General features: G+C 42.4%; 1 protein-coding gene across 6 annotated transcripts in view; it reads left to right on the plus strand.

Moving 5' to 3' along the window:
* The window catches only part of CHCHD6 (coiled-coil-helix-coiled-coil-helix domain containing 6), a 184,991-nt gene that overhangs the window by 124,060 nt on the left and 43,363 nt on the right, over positions 1-17,568 (plus strand). For 3 of the 6 annotated variants that reach the window (XM_081900553.1, XM_081900556.1, XM_081900554.1), the window contains one exon: positions 3,055-3,190. The exons of the other annotated variants lie outside the window; for them this stretch is intronic. In XM_081900553.1, the coding sequence (XP_081756679.1) occupies positions 3,055-3,190 (136 nt within the window). The remainder of the gene's footprint in view (positions 1-3,054; positions 3,191-17,568) is intronic. 6 annotated transcript variants of the gene reach the window in all.

Consider the following 17,568-nt stretch of genomic DNA (forward strand, 5'->3'; position numbering starts at 1 on the left):
ACTGCGATACAAAAGTCATAGTAAGCTAGGTAAGCTTTAAAAAAGACACTCCAGCTTTTAACTACTGTCTTAAGCATGGGTAGGCAAACTAGAGGCCGGATCTGGCCCAATCACCTTCTAAATCTGGCCTGCGGACAGTCCGGAAATCAGCATGTTTTTACATGAGTAGAATGTGTCCTGTATTTAAAATGCATCTCTGGGTTACTTGTGGGACATAGGAATTCGTTCATTCCCTCCCCCCCCCAAAAAATAGTCTGGCCCCCCACCAGGTCTGAGGGACAGTGGACCAGCCCCCTGCTTAAAAAGTTTGCTGACCCCTGGCCTTAAGTTTCCAAGCACAAAATGTCAGAGGTGAAAGAGCTCTCAGAAGGAGAGAGGGCGGATAGGAGAGAGAGATTTACTTCTAGTTGAAGCTTATCTCTCTTGGGTAACAGGCGGGTGAAACCCAGGCTAAGAGCAAAAAAAGAACCATTTGTATCTTACAGATTATCAGGTTAGATCACAAATCAGATGGTTATAGAATAGGGGCAGTATCATTGACCTTGACATTAAACATCACATTCCCAGCTTCTCTTGAAGTTATAAAATGTTCTGCTAGATTTTTAAAACAAACTTTCTGAGTTAAAAACCTAATTTTAAGAGTCTTAACTTTCCCAATGAATTGAGGGATTTTGTGGTATTTCCTGACCTAGTTCTGTTTGGTATTGTTTCCAGGGGGCTCATTCGGATGATTAGAACGATATTAAAATTTCAGCGACAGAACAAAATGCCAACCTTATGAGTTTCTGAAGCTCCTTGTTAAGTTCTTTCCTGTTCCAAGGTTCTGGAAGGTATTTCATAGTATTTTATCCCTGTGGAAAAAGATGAGCTCCCTCCAGTTTTGGGGGGCTGCTGCTTAGGGGTGACCTCCCACCCACCTTACAGTTATGAGTTTGTTACTGTTCCTTTCCTAATGATCCCTACAATGGAATTCACATTTTTTGCAGCTGCCACACTCTGGGTTGACGTATTCATCAAGCTATCTACTATAATCCCAAGGTTTCATTCCTGGTCAGTCACCACCAGCTCAGACCCCATGAGCGTATATGTGAAATTAATATTTGTTTTGGCCCACCATGTCTCACTTTAGACTTGTTTCCACTGAATTACACTTACCATTTTGCCGCCCGTTCACTCAGTACGTCTACACCTCAGCTTGTCCTGCTGCTTCCCCCCAGGAAAACCTGCTTTTTACCATTGAATCAGAGCAAACATTCAGCATTAAAGAGTGGGCTTTCTCAGGGAAAGTGGCATGATCCGTGCTTTCTAGGTGCGGGACAAGTGAAGTGTGGACGAGCCGCCAGTTTGGAAAGGTCCTTTGGAGCTCTTTGCAATCTCTGTGTTAACAACCCTGAAAAATCTGGTATCTTCTGCAATCTTGGCCACTTTACTGCTCACCCCTAACTCTAGATAGTTTGTGAATAAGTTTAAAAGCACATGTCCTAATATTGATGCTTGGGTGGGTCCACCTTCTGCATTCCTCTATTTGAAATGCATTGGTACCTCTGGTGTAGTGGTTAAGAGCGGTAGTCTGGGGAACCGGGTTTGCGTCTCCGCTCCTCCACATGCAGCTGCTGGGTGACCTTGGGCTAGTCACACTTCTTTGAAGTCTCTCAGCCCCACTCACCTCACAGAGCGTTTGTTGTGGGGGAGGAAGGGAAAGGAGAATGTTAGCCGCTTTGAGACTCCTTAAAGGGAGTGAAAGGCGGGATATCAAATCCAAACTCCTCTTCTTCTTCTTAAGAACTTAATTTGTTCCAGAGGTCCGTTCTTAACCTGAAACTGTACTTAACCTGAGGTACTACTTTAGCTAATGGGGCCTGCCGCTGCGCCACCACCGCGTGATTTCTGTTCTCATCCTGAAGAAAAGTTCTTAACCTGAGGTACTACTTCCGGGTTAGTAGAGTCTGTAACCTGAAGCGTTTGTAACCTGAGGTACCACTGTACAGTACACTAATATCAACTGGATCACCTCCATCTATATTCTTGTTTATGGTCTCAAACGAGCTGTAATATGTCAACGAGACAGGACTTGCCATTGCAGAAGCTTTGCTGGCTCTGCTTCAGGGTTTTGTTTTGTTTTTTAAAAAATATGTTATTAAATAGTTATTTATACCCCACCTTTTTCCCTGACAGAGACTCAAGTCAGCTTACAGATAATATAGGAACAGGAAGACTTGTTCTTCTATATGCGTGGTTGTTTTATATTTGACTAATCTTTCCACTAGTTTTCTGTGGCAGGCATTAAACTAACTGACCTGCAATTTCCTGAATCCCCCCCCCCCCAGATCCCTTTTGGAAAAAACATTGGCTACTGTCTAGGCCTCAAGTATGGAGGCTTACCTGAGGGACAAGTTACCTGTTTTTGTTAGATCAACAATTTCACCTTTGCGTTCTCTCTGCTGCTTATGATGTCGCATTGGGACAGTAGCATGTCCACTCAAGAATCTGACACCCTTTTGCATGACAGATTATTTTTGGGGTGGTTTTCTTATTTATCAAGGGGAAGGAGTTAGCAATGTAAGTGTATGTGAACATTTGAAGCTGCCTTATACTGAGTTGGACTACCGGTCCTTTCTAGCTTGGTAGCAGGTCTGTTCTGCCTGCTGCTTCTCTCTAGCCAAAGGTCTGGCAGAAGCCTTCCCAGTTCCAGAAAATTCTTTTAAACTGGAGATGCCGGGGACTGAACCTGGGTCCTTCTCTGTTGCAAAGTATGTGCTCTGCCACTGAGCTATGGCCCTTCGGTAACCTGGTATGTATATGGAGGAGGAGGAGGAAGAGACATGTTGCTCACCACTGCTATGGACATAGGCACTCCAGAGCTTGAAGCAGGGATCTCCAGGTCTGAAGCTAGGGCCTAGCCAGTGAGCCTGCTGCAGGTTAGGGAACTCTGGATTGTCCAGAGTGAGGCTGAACCAATGGCACTCGCATCACCAGCACCATTTTTTGGGTTGCACTGATGAGCTGGGACAGTCATAAGGCTCTCTTTCTTTCTTTCTTTCTTTGTTCCTACAGGCGGAGAAACACACAACCTATATGTGCAAACCTTCAGGCAGCAATCTTGACATGCTACGGTGAAAACAAACACCAAGTCCTCAACTGTTCAGAGTTGGTCAAGGAGTATCAGCGTTGTGTTAGGCTAGCACAAAAGGTAACTACATTTTCCCTGCAAGATTCACTTTTACTCCAGGTGAATATTCTTTTCTCATTACTGGTGTGGGCGTGGTCAATCAGAAGGCCTTTCCCCGAGCCATATCTTCCTGCAGCTCCAAGCACTGATAATTGGAGGGTTGATTTACATACTGGATATGGTTGCATACAAATTAAACCATAATTTAGAATAAATTATTGTTTAATATACAGGTATGCTTTGCTTTCCCCCTATTCCTGCCTTTGCCCGGTGGGGGTGGGGTAGTAAACCCTGAGTCACTTCTTCTGATGTGTTTGGACGAAGTAAACCACAAGCCCGGGTTAGTATGTGGTTTGTTTTGCTCTCGTTTCCTCCCTTGTGTGGTGCAATCAGAAGTAGGAGAGGAGCAAAGCACTTGTGCACATTAAACCATAGTTTAAAATAAACCGGTTTAAGCGTTTCATGCAGACAACTGGGTCACTGTAGTCTTGACAATCACATGAAAGCTTGAGGTACTGAAAGTATTGGCTGTCACAGAGAACTGCTTTCATTCATGGAATAAGCTGCTGATAGCAAGCTTGTATTATTAATAGCTTCTGTACCACTCTGAAACTTAATAAGTCTTGTTCTCTCCATCCTTAGAGTAGCCCTTTGAAGTAAATTAAGCCAAGAAGGTACAATCTTACTCGAGGCTACTCAGTGAGCTACACATTTGGTCTTTAATTTTGGCCTGGAACCAAAATCAGTACTTCATTTGATGCTTAAAGTTATGACCTGTTCGTTTGATAATTTCTACTTTGAATGGTTTTGGCAAATTGGCCAACATTTGATATTATTAAACCAGCTGCTATTGGGTTTTGCTCGGACTTGTGCATTTTTCAACATGTCCTTTATCTTCCAAACACAGTTTCCTTAAAAAAATCATCATCATCATCATTAGAACACAGCATTGTTTTCTGCATCAGCTTTGGTACTCCATAATTGTCTCTGTGTCTCCAAAGGGAATGGGTTTTTTTGCTGTTGCTGAGGTAATAGGATATCCTTTAATAAAGACCAAATGGTTTGCTTCTTAGGATGATATGAGTTTCCAATTATGCAACTTTGCCCACAGAGCCAACAACCTTCTGGTTTTATGAGGGAACTAGACATTATATTAGGCATGGACATATGCTGAAAACAACAGGCCATTGTCATGGGGGATTGATTTTAAATCAAGCTTTAAATCATGGCTTAAACTACCAAGAAAAAAGACCAATTTAAATTATCAGTTTAAATCAAATTTCCCATTTTGAAACTCATGCATTTTTAACTGGGGTATTTAACAATTAATACACACGGCAACCAAATGGAACTAGTAACATAAAGCCATGAAGCCACATGCCTGAATTATATCTGTTTATAGATGAGGTACTGTACACTTCCAAAGAGATCACATACTTGAAGACTATGCTTTTAATCCTATGCACCCTTATTGAAAATACATCTCGCTGAATAAAATGAAACTTGCTTTCAAGTAATCATGCACAACATTGAGATCTACCTGGGGTTTAGAAGCAAGGCTATTGATCAAAATAGTGTTTTTCCATGAGGTGGAATGTCTATGCTGTTTGGTAAGTCACAAATATTAATATTTCAGAACTCAACACCTTCTGAATCTCTGGTATTTGGATGTAAAATTGGAATGCAATGGGTACAAGGAGGAATCACACCAATTCTAGTACCTGCTATGGCTTGCTAGCTTCTGACTTGCAGTATCAAGCTATAATATAAATCGTTAATTAAAGAATCAGGATATCACATCACAGTTTGCTTCTGGTTTTTATTAGCCAAAGTTTAAAAACACAAAACTGGGACTTACATGTTGGCCTTAAGTTTGAATTTCATATTAAACCATTTAATTTTAAAGAAACATATGAAAGCTGAAATTTAAAAGAAAAGTATAATTTAATTTTTTTTTAAGTTATTGATTTTTAACCACCATGTCCCATGTCATGAGCTTCCCTCACTCCCCACATGCACAATATCACCCTGTGTTTGCCCTGATAATGTGTGCTTCACTGCTCCCACAATCAAATGATGTGGAGCAGGGTGGAGAAACATAGCACTTATGTCATGATGTGGGTAAGTGATATTACACTGTGAACAGGAGGACTGTTTATCATATATGGCAGGCATGGCCAAACCTAGCCTCCAGATGTTTTGGGACTACAACTCCCATCATCCCTAGCTAACAGGACCAGTGGTCAGGGATGATGGGAATTGTAGTCCCAAAACAGCTGGAGGGCCGAGTTTGGCCATGCCTGATATAAGGTATGCTTAAACCATTGTTATAAAGAGCTGGTTTGTTAAGCTAGACAGAGTTTGTTCTGGACTAAGGTTCATTGTTCACATGTAACACTAAGCCAATATTCTTTAAAAGTGAGAGCTAAACTTGGCAGAAGTCCTCCCAGCTGTACAGGAAGAGAAGAGGGGAGGCGATTCTAGTCCAATTTGTGCTTTAGTTCATTGAGGCCCAGTTACTAACATGACATGCAAAGATGGGCATTGGGTCCCAGAATTCTGGGAGCCTTGGTAATAAGCTTAGTTATTTTCAGATGCCACAGGACTCCTTATCTTTTGGAAAATTGATTGCCTTTGCTAGCATCCTCGTGATACATGAACTTTGTCTCCTATGCATGGTGGTGTAACTGTCTTGGTTTTATATCCACAAACAACGAGGTAGATGTCCTGATCTCACATCTCCACTCCAGCACAGCTGAAAGATGCTTGCAGTGCTAGGCACATACTGAAAGGTGCATGTATTTTCCCAATGCAAAGATTAATTTCTCGGTCAGAAAAAAAATGCATATGATGTGATCCTGAGAGTAGGTGTTTCAAAATTAGACTGGAGGATTCAGTGTCTCAGTTCCAGTGCAGAGACACAGCCAAAGCAATCTTAATTCATATTCCCATATCAAATAGTCATAGTAAAAGCCTGGGATGGATTAGCCTGAAATCGACCTTATTTGGGGCACTTTGGAATGCATAGGCCAGGAGCACAGAATGTATCTCCCATAAGCATTACAATAATCTCAGGCTGGTGAAGGATTTAAAATATTCTGTGAAGTTTCCAGTGTGCAGGAAAAGAAAGGTTTAGAGCATAATCTGATTCGGTGTATGATGGCAGGCTGACCAGGCATTTCCTTGGATCCTGTCATGGATCATGGGACTTCAGCTTTACAAAGGAGAGACATGTACTTGCAGGCAGGTTCAGGTGATTTCGGTGGGGTGGGGGCAGTCACGAGACAGGGAGAGAGGCTCAGGGTGTCTGAAGAGAACCTTTTTCCTTTCCATTAAATTTGTGAGAGGTGGGGGGAGCTGTATGCCTGATTTAAGTATAACATGAAGCAAACTGCCAACCAGCTCCCAGAAGAAGCCCCGACAGAAGGAGATGGGGAAATTGTCAGGATATATTAGCTCAAATGCTGTTGCAAGTCCTGGTGGATTTCCCCCCTTCCTGTTTACAAAGAAGGTCTTTGTATGTCTGCAAATCAGCAAGGTTAAGGCTGCCAGGGAAAGGGCTTTTCTCTGGTATCTTCTGAAGTCCCCAGCTCCCCAAACGTGTGCTTTTCTTTTTCTTCCATGACTTTAAAGTAAAGCAGGCTCTGCATTGCTGTTGAACAATCCTTTCCCCCCAAGCAGAACTCGCCTCATCCCTTGCCAAACCTCCAAATATGCAAGCCTTCTCTCCTGTAAATCAGGCTTGTAGCCTCCCCCCACTTTCTCTTTTGGAAGTATATCTTTAGCAAATGCATTTACCAATACATCTTTATAGCACACAGTACAGGAGGAATGTGATTACCAAAGAAGACAGATTGCATTAAACTTCTGCATATTCGCAGGCTGCCGCTCCAACCCATTTGAGAAAGGGGGCTGGGAAGCTGCCAGCCAGCCTGAAGCCCCAACCTGACATTATTATAAGAGTAAATTGGAAGCTGAGTGACTGGTAACAGCAGAGGGCACTGAAATATCCTATTAACTTGAAGGGAACACACACACACACACACACACACACACCAACTTCTAGGCTAGGCTAGTTCATGTACCATAAACCCTGCTGGAGCCCTCCCCACCCCACCTCCAACAAAACTAGTAGAAGGATGTTACATTGAAGGGCATTTCATACTGATTCACTATGGCAGGAAAGATGGCAGGAAAATCTTTTGTTGTTTTGGATTCTGTTTTTCCTCCCTTAGTGGCTACTATGGAGCAGGTAACTGGGTGAGATCAGATACATTCTTTGCAGGGATGCCACGAAAGACCACGAAATTCAGAGATGAACACACAACCTGCCATTTCAAGGAGCCAAAAATATGCCATGAATTCCTTCTTTTCTCATACTATTCAGAAACTTGTGGCAGGTTTCCTGGGCCATCCTACCATCTGCGATGATAGGTTTGTGGGAAGCAAAATCTGTCAAGATGGCAGAAGGGAGAGGGAAGGAGAAGTAAAGGCAACAGTCCTATTCTAGTTCCTCTCCCTCCCCACTTTCACACACTCACCTTTAAACCGGCTTTAGCAATCTCTGCTGTGAGTGGGTGGATTTCAGTAGGAAGGGAGACTTAATCAGTGTCATCAAGAAGACAATTTTTCCCTCGTTTTGATTTAATTCAAATGGAGCTCAAAAATCCTGAGTGTTTTGTGGCATCTCCTACTGTTGTGGATTCAAATAATATTGTTTGAATATCATATTAGTGGTGGAAAAATACAATATGTTAATGCAATGTCTGTCTGTTCTATGTTGGATAATGTAACTCTGGTTTAAGTGAGTTTATTTATAGCATGGGTAGGTAAACTAAGGCCCGGGGGCCGAATTTGGCCCAGTCGCCTTCTAAATCCGGCCCGCGGTCAGTCCGAAAATCAGTGTGTTTTTACATGAGTAGAATGTGTGCTTTTATTTAAAACGCATCTCTGGGTTATTTGTGGGGCATAGGAATCTGTTCATTTCCCCCAAAAAATATAGTCCAGCCCCCCACCAAGTCTGAGGGACAGTGGACTGGCTCCCTGCTGAAAAAGTTTGCTGACCCCTGGTCTAAAGGAATCTGAGCACATTGGGAGTGTCCCAGATATACAGGCCAGGTGACAGTCTGGTCAGGAGAGGAGATGGTGGGGAAATGTTATAGGGTGATGACAATATAGAACTATTGAGCTCCTACTTTGTCCCAGTCTTCTCTCATGAGGGAAACTGTTCTTAAGCTGGCAAAAATAAATCAGATGGTGAAGGGAAGGAGTTGTAGTCATGACAGACACGGTTGGTACAAGAGTACATGTCCTCTCAAAATGAATCCTAATTCTTCAGGGCCTGAAAAATTGCATTCTAGGATGTAAAGGAACTGGCATCTGTAATCTCAGAGCCTTTGTCTTTAATTCTTGAAGAAGAAGAAGGAAGAGTTTGGATTTGATATCCCGCTTTATCACTACCCGAAGGAGTCTCAAAGCAGCTAACATTCTCCTTTCCCTTCCTCCCCCACAACAAACACTCTGTGAGGTGAGTGGGGCTGAGAGACTTCAGAGAAGTGTGACTAGCCCAAGGTCACCCAACAGCTGCATGTGGAGGAGCAGAGACACGAACCCAGTTCCCCAGATTATGAGACTACCGCTCTTAACCACTACACCACACTGGCTCTCTTGAAAATTATTGGAGGACAGTGGAGTGCCATGCAGCTGGAGAGAAGCAAATGTTCCTGATTTCCAAAAAGGGGAAAACAAAATCCAGGCAACCACCAACTGTTCAGTTTGACAGTGATACTCGGAAAGTTTCTAGAACAGATCATTAAGCAATTTGTGCACATTTATGAAAAAGAATGGTTTTTAAAGCCATGCAAGATTACTTTAACTCCTTTTTTATTGATTTATTGCCTGGTAGAGCAGGGGAATGCTCTGGATATAGTATATCTTGATTTTAGCACAGCTTTCAACAAGGTCCCCAGTGATACTCTTTGTGACAAGTTGTTAAAAATATGATGCTGCTGTTAGGTGGATTTGTAGCTGGTAGGTAGACAGTACCCAAACAGTTCTAATCAAGGCTTTTCAGAAAATTGCAGAGATATGACCGTCTCTTCTGGTATGCCCCGCGGAGGACCTTAAGGTCCATAAATAGCAACACTCTAGAGATCCCGGGCCCTAAGGAAGTCAGATTAGCCTCAACCAGGCCAGGGCCTTTTCAACACTGGCTCCAGCCTGGTAGAATGCTCTGTCTCATGAGACCAGGGCCCTGTGGGATCTGATTTCTTTCCGCACAGCCTGTAAGACAGAGTTGTTCCCCCTGGCCTTAGGCTTGGAATCAGCCTGATAACCTCTCCCTCTTTCCTTTTCCTTCTGTGATGGAACCCCTATTTGTGGACTTCCCTGGCTTTTTTCTGGCCCATGTAGGACCAGTCTGGATACTTGGCCTTCGTGAAGATTTGATGTTTTCTCCCCCCAAACAGTATTTCATCTGGGCTTCCACTGAAATGCGGCTGCATTTTAAGTTAATCAATTGTTTTTATACCTGATGTTAGCCGCCCTGAGCCCGATCTTGGCTGGGAAAGGCGGGGTATAAATAAAAACATTTATTATTATTATTATTATTATTATTATTATTATTATTATTATTATTATTATTGAATGTCCTGGGCCCTGTATGTTTAACATCTCTATAAATGACTAAGACAAAAGGCTTGAAGGGATGCTCAACATATTTTATAATGTGTGTGGAGTAGCTAACACATTAGGCAGGAAAATTATCCAAGGTTGTCTTGCCTGGATGAAGACCTGCATCAAAACTAACAACCTGAATTTCAACAGAGATAATTGTAAAATTCTACATTTGTCTAGGAAGAATCAGATGCACAAATAAATATTAAATGACCCTTGACATGATCACAGTACATGTAAAAAGAGGCTTTGTAAATCACAAGCTAAGCATGAGTCGGCAGCAAAAAAGAGAGAAAGAGAGAGAGAGAGAGAGAGACAGCGCGAGAGAGACTAAGGCAATTCTAAATTACAGTAACAGAAATATGTTGTCCAGATTGTGAGATGTAATGGTATTACTCTTTGATTAGATCTTACCTGAAGTATATTGTCCAGGATGCTCACAATCTGAAACAATTTAGGGCCTAAGTATTTGATGAAGCACCTCCCTCCATGCTAGCCAACCTCAGCCATAAGATCAGCAGATGTTATGTATCAGTCATACATGTGGTCCCACCAATGTGTGTATCTTTTTGTGTAGAGGCTTATCTGTAGTGGTGTCCCAACTAAGGAAATTTATTTCCTTGAAGGCAAAGATGGCAATGACTTCGAATTCTCAAAATTCATTTCGGTCCATCACGACTACTCTACTATTCGCTGCAAATTATGGGCCTTTAGGATCTGGCAGTGTCCATAGGTGGACCTGCATGAGTCTGTGTCTTGGGACATGGATGTTTCTTACATTTTTTACAGTCCACTAGATGCAAGCCCAAGAACAAGGATTAAGTCAGCTGACTAAAAGAATAAACTAGTAGCATGGGCTCTGAAGGTAGCAGGAATGGCTTTGGTCTTCAGCTTAGTGATTCAATGGGATGGCCAAATAAGTCCTTTAAACCTAAGGTGAACACCCAAAGAAACACAAATCCTGTTTGATATTATAAGTGTGGGAGAGTCTGGCTCAACTACAACACTATGTTTGAAAGGACTTGCTATATCAGTTTTGACAGGGTGATGTATGGTTCCTGTAGATGTCATAGTAAGCTGGTTTGACCTTAGGGTGGAGAGTGGTAATGAAATCAGATAGGACAGAAATATGTAATGAAATCTGAAATCTATGTTTCATTTGGCTGTTTCTTAAGGAATCCAAATTTGTGAGTGTGAATATTGCCTCTTGCCCAAAGACAGGCAAATTACTTTCATGTGGAGAGTCAAATTCAGAGTTCCATTTAATCCAGTAACTTTAAAACTAACCACTTTATTTATGCAGAACAAAGTATATAGACTAGGAAATAGGAAACATCTGACCCTCCAAATATTGTTGGATTCCCACTCCCATCAGCTCCAGCCAGCATGGCCAGCAGTCAGGGATGAAAGGAGTTGGAATTCAGGAACATTTGGAGTGCTGCAGATTTGCCATCCATGTTGTAGGTTCTGTATGTAATGCAGAAGTTTTGTGCCCCTTCTCAACCCCTGGATATACTTCTTTCCTCCAGTCTGGCTTCATGTACATGCATTGGATTTAATATTGGATGGAGGTTAGATGCAAGGAGTGCCACATTCCTAGACCCTATCCATGAATCTGTCATTTCTTCATCCATCCATCCAATGTTTGGAGATGATCACAGTTCAAGACATGGAAGTGATGTAGGCTTGGAGGCAAGATGGGTATGATCCTGATCCTTTATGGACATGGAGGTTCATGTGAATCAGGCTCATATTGCCCATTTCCATCTACTTCTAAGAAACTTGCCAAGAATATGAGCTTGCAGTTATCTTGTTGAATACAATTGCAGGGGGTTGGACTAAATGGCCCTTGGAGTCCCTTCCAACTCTACAATTCTGTGATTCTATAACTATCTCTACTAACTCCACTGTTTTGTTTGGGGTTTCTTTGTTGTTTGGGGGGTTTCTTTGTTGTCTTTGGGGTTTGGTTTCATATCTGCCGAATTTCAGACACAAGCACAAAAATTGCTGCTCTTAGGTCTAAATAAAAGCTGGGATAATAGTGCTGCTGTAGGAGGTGCTGCTTCTTTTGTAGCTTTTCAAATTATCTGTAGTTTATTGACTGCAAGATTTATCAGGAGTGTACCACAGCTTGTCGGCAATTAGGAATAGAAAGTTGATGCTACAATCTTCCCCCCAGTATTTTCTTTCCTGCCAACGGGGGGCATCAGAATTTCACTTAATGTGTTCCTTGGATACCAAAAAAGGGAAATATGTGTGTCTAAGATAAATAATAAGTATACACTTCCTTCTCTCCCCATCCCCAAAACAGTGATGTGAGCTGGATGTGGCAACTGGAAGCCAGTGAATAAGGGAAAATAATATGGGCTTTATATACAATTTATAAATCCCCACGTACCCATCTAATTTAGATGGTGTACATTTTGGGGCGAGAGATTCATCTCACTTTAACTAGCAGTTAGTACCTCCCCTCAATCTTGGTATAGGTTGGGATATAAATCATAATAAAGAATCAGCTAGCTGGCATTAATTGCAATTATATATCGAAGCCCATCAAATGATGTGAATACAAATTATTCTAATAGAAAGTAATATTGACACACTGAAGGGTGATTTAAAATATTAAAATGTTAAGAAAAAGTAGATAAGGTATGTAAGATTTTATATATACACACTCATACACATTTACCCCATCATCCATAGTTCTTCTCTCATCCTGCACTCCCTGTCCTGTTGTTAAAAGGAACAGGATTTTTATCTGTGTTCATATTCTTAGACAACTTTCCTCTTGTTTATGAAGTTGAAGTAATTAAAAGTAGAGCTCTCAATAGCCGATATGTGAATAAACTCTTAACAATAGAGAACTGGATAGCCAAAGCCTTAATAGTTATCTCTTCACGAGCAGCCAAAGGTATACTAGTATGTAGCACTTGGTCAGGCTTTTTGATCATTGCCAGTAAGTTGCTGTTAGGGCCTTCATGTTAGCACTAAATATTTTTGCAGATGAAATTTCTTCATCAGCTCTTTTTGTCCATTAAAGTTACCAGTGTGTTTTCCTCACATAGGGGAAAGACGCATTTCCTCACATAGGCACGATGCAGATCTACCACTCCCAGTGTGGATCCAAGTATCTCTTTCTCCCTCAAGCATTGTTGGCATCCGCCTGCCTCAGAAGACAACTGAGTGCAACTCCGGGTATGAAGTCAAACTGCTGGACAATCACAGCGCCTGCTGTGGCTGCAGAGACGAGTAACATGTAGCTGTTACCTCCTGCATTGCTTTTGCTGCGTTAGCAGCATCAAAGTGACCTTCCTGGGGCGCAAGCCTAGACAGTGTGTATGGACGCCCTGGCCTGCCCAGAGGACAAGATGGCCTTGCTGATGTGGACCAAAGGAAAGCAGAGTAATACATGTGACATCAGCTTGGCTGCTGGAGGTGCTGAAAGGAGGTGCACAGGATGCAATCCAAGCATTTTAGGGACTCCCCTCTGGATTTGTGTAGGGTTTACTCCTTAGCCTTTTCTTCTCCCAAGGATGTCCCATAAGCCAGCAGGTACAGATTTTTGCTCAGGTTTTACACCCAAAGCCTTTCTCATGAATGAGTATAACTGCAAGGTAACAGAGGTTTGGGATTAGAGCAGGCATAGGCAAACTTGACACTCCATATGTTTTTGGGACTACAACTCCCATCATCCCTGACCACTGGTCCTGTTAGCTAGGGATGATGGGAGTTGTAGTCCCAAAAATATCTGGAGGGCCGAGTTTGCCTATGCCCAGATTAGAGTTTTCCTTCTCCTACCCTTCCTAGGGTGACGAGCCCCATCTGCTCCTCACTTTCCTCTACAGGACATGCACAAACTACCTTCTTAACCATTTGACCCACTTGTTCTTGTCTGCTCAATCTGTCGGAGCCTGTCTTTGCAGGCAGGGGAAGTCCATAACTCACTGAGGGTTTGAGACCCAGTGGCTACCCTCACCTGGTTTGGCCGCTGTCCCGTGCTGATAGCTTCTAGGTGTCACAGGTGAGAGCCACAGGCATCCACAGATGCTTTCAATGTAAAGAAAACCACATTGGGAAATTCTGCTCACAATTTTCTGTTTGTCTCTGTTTGTGCCCTGAGGCTCCTGGAAACATCCTCTGCCAGTGTTGCCATGCGTTAAGCAGGTCCTGTTAAAATAGGATGACACAGAGAAAGCACCTCTCCAAACACTGTTCCCTCTTGCTGTTATTCTCTTGTCTGTATTTTCAACACCCTCAGTACTCATACCTTTTGGATGCTGTGCATTCTTCCTCTCCTGAGATACGATGCACACCTCAATAGCTTTTATTTAACAGGAGTGAAAAGCCACCGCCCCTTCTCTTGAATCTACCACTTGTGAGTAAAACATCATACAGTATTATCACAGGATTTGGGGTAGTACCTTACAAGTGTGGATGGGGCAAGTGTGTGGTTTAGAATACTCCTTTAGCATATGCTCCCGAGACATGAGTCCATCTATGTAAATATGGATCCATTCAAGGGCTCAATCCCTACCCCTCTGTGTTCCGTCTTTTGTAATGAGGAAAGAGTCAATAAGGTTTGTAATATGACTTCATTGGCAGTCACTTTTATCTTGTTTGGATTTCTCCCTGTGTTGACCAGAATGCATATAGCTAATTTAGTGCTTGTAATATGTAATATTTAAATGCAACCTTTTTAAAGCCATACATGAGAAACACCCACACTGTGCAAAAAAGATAGTTAATTTCAGAATAATAAGCCCAGATTGTTGATAAAAGCTCTTGGAGTTCTGCTCTGAAAATCGCAAATTCTGTAACCAAAGCCCCAAATAGGCTTTCTATTGAATTATGCAAATTGGGCAGTCTTGAATAGATTTTGTTGCAATTTGTATGCTTGCATAATTTGCACAGCTGCAGTTTTGTTTTAAAATTTTGTGACTTTCTGTTCTGTCAGACTAAGGAAGACTCTGCAGAATAAATCTCTCTGGAAGTGGTTTAAAATAAAAGCATTACTCTACCTCTTTGACCTGAAGCTGTCTATCAAAGACCATCATTCCACCAACGCCCTTCCTCCTTTCTCTGACTGTAACAAAATGTAACAGCAAGAAGCATGCAAAAGTATGCTTGTGTGCATGCCATCTCTCAAATAAAATCCCAATGCTCACTAAATAGAAACTGCCAACTACTTGGTTAGCATTGAAAAATTATTTATTAATATGTTATATTTATATGCCACATTTTCCTCCGAGATAAGGAGATATGAGCAAGTAGATAGAAGTAGCAAGTTGCTATCAATATTGTCCCTACGTAAGATTTATATATAAGATTTATATAAGTTTATAATCGGAATCCAAAGCCACCTTTCTGGGCTGAGTCACAGGGACTCAATTGACCACCCAACCATCTATTTCACTCTCTGAGGAAATGACTATTCCAACCAAAGTTATGAATTTTCGCTCTGAAATCACATTCCTCAAGATGAATCTAGTAAGACTCAAAAATAGCAACTGTTAAATAGCTGGTTAGTACAGTAGAACAACTCACAGACATTTATTACTGTATAATGTCAACACACTCTGGCAACTTTGACTCTCCTTCAGATCTTGCACATTTTTTACCTTGGCTTTTGCTTGTTCTTGATGCCTGCCATATAAGATTTTTAAGTTCATCTCGGCTACTGATCGCACTTTTGATTTTAATTGTGCTGTAGATTTTGCTATATGGAGAAAACATTACAGGGTAGGAAAAGGCATGATAACCTAGTTTAGCTCATGATGTTTGATTGCTTGTGTGTCTCTTTCAGTGCATGTGTGTTTTGTGCACCAGCTCTGGAAGGGTATATTTCAGTGAAGCTTCCTTGTGTAAGTCTGTGCGTTGAAATAGACTACACGCATGTGTCATCATCAAATGTGATACTTTACTCAGTTTTCTTACAATTAGAGTGGTTTCCTCATAGAAAATACCACAGCTGAAGCACCTGGTCTCTAACAAAAACACAGTGGATCTCTTAAAGTTCTGGGGCCCTCCAGATGTTGTTGGACGGCAACTTTTATCATCGCTAACCATTGGCCATGCTGGCTTGGGCTGAAGGGGCACAATTAGAAGCAAACAACCTCTGGAGGGCCACAGATTCCCCAGCTCTGCCATAAAGGATCTGAGCAGCTTCATGAGTTTGGAAGGTTTTTAGAAGATTTTGGGTCAATAAGGAAACAGCAAGTCTGGCCTGTTGGTTATAAATCAACTCTGGGAGCTGGCTATGCCAGGTCATAGTCATGCTGTTTGTCCTTCTAGCCCTCTGACTGGCAGTGGCACGTCAAACAGAAGGAGTCTCACATCATCTGCTATCTGCGGTCCTTTTACTTTGAGATGCTGGGGATTGAACCTGGATCCTTCAGTACGGAAAGGTTACTTTGGGAAGTTTCCAGCATACTATTTGCTCCTCACACGCCGGCTTTCGGAAGTTCGCTTGTAGATAATGAATTTTGGCATACCCTGTTTGCATGTGTTTGTTAAGAGGATCATATAAAAAAGTAAGCAAAACACGATACATTAAAAAATGGTCCTCCTTTCCTAGGGCAATTTGTTTTGGGGCACCATCTACCCATAGGGTTGACCTTATTGCTTCTGGGTAGGTACTGCAATATGATTATTTAGATGAACTTTGCTGTCAGCTTTCTGTGGATTCTTAAGTTGTTGAGTTTTCCCCCCTCTCCTCCTTCCGCCCTATATTTGGGCAAACGTTGTGGTGATAACACTATTGGAGGAGTTTATGACTCAATAAATGGCCCCCCCACAAGGGAATGAGTGAAGAGGCCGCAAGCAGCAAGCAGCTGCTGTTTATTTAGTCATAAACACTGAGGAGAGCATTACTGGATTAACTGTACCCAGGCGTTCTCCTGGCCTGTTTATTTGCAGAGGTGAAAATAATCCACATTGTGCTTCTAATTCTAAAGGATGGAGAGCTGGGGATGGGTTATTGTTTAATTCTTGAAGGCAGAGACTCCTAGGTCCTAAGCATCTCTGATCAGTCCATACGCAAAAGCTTTTTATATGCCCTGATGTTCATCGATGGATAAACGAAAAATATGGAGCTGCCTGGAAGGACATAAACTGCCATCTTAATATATGAGGCATGTCCAAGAGTAAAATGCTGGCCTACTTAAAATGGAAATGGCTGCTGCATTCACGAAGCTGGAGGCATGAGTTCTTCATTTTCTTCTCTATTGCTAAGCTTTGCAGAGGCCTAGTGTTTCCATAACCCAGCATAGCAATATTATTAACCTGTCCAAACAAATGCTCTGCAAATGCATTGCACAATCCATGTGGAGCACAGATAATTCATTTTCTTATGCTGGTTTTTGCAAGCAAAGACCGCCATAAAGACTGCTTGGGGTCACTCCCCTGAGGGAGACCCTTGATCTCAACCACCCGCAAAAAGATCAGCTGGATGATGATATTGTGCAGATGCCATGGTGGCAGAGAAGTAAGATTTCTTTGCTGAGCTCTCTGCTGTGGCATAAACCTAAGCCATATCTGATCAGATTGACCATGAGTTTCCAGCACCTCCACTCAGGTTACATTCCGGATGGGAGGGTTTGAGCCACTGGTGGAGGAAGAGGCGGACGGGGGGAGCGCACCACCCCCGGCACCATGATCCCAGTGGGGTGCCATTGCGGCTCATGCCCCCCCCACACTGGGCACCACGCCCCCACAGGCGGCACACC

Source organism: Podarcis melisellensis (genome assembly GCF_964234715.1).
Source record: "Podarcis melisellensis genome assembly, chromosome: 2".
Classification (NCBI taxonomy): domain Eukaryota; kingdom Metazoa; phylum Chordata; class Lepidosauria; order Squamata; family Lacertidae; genus Podarcis; species Podarcis melisellensis.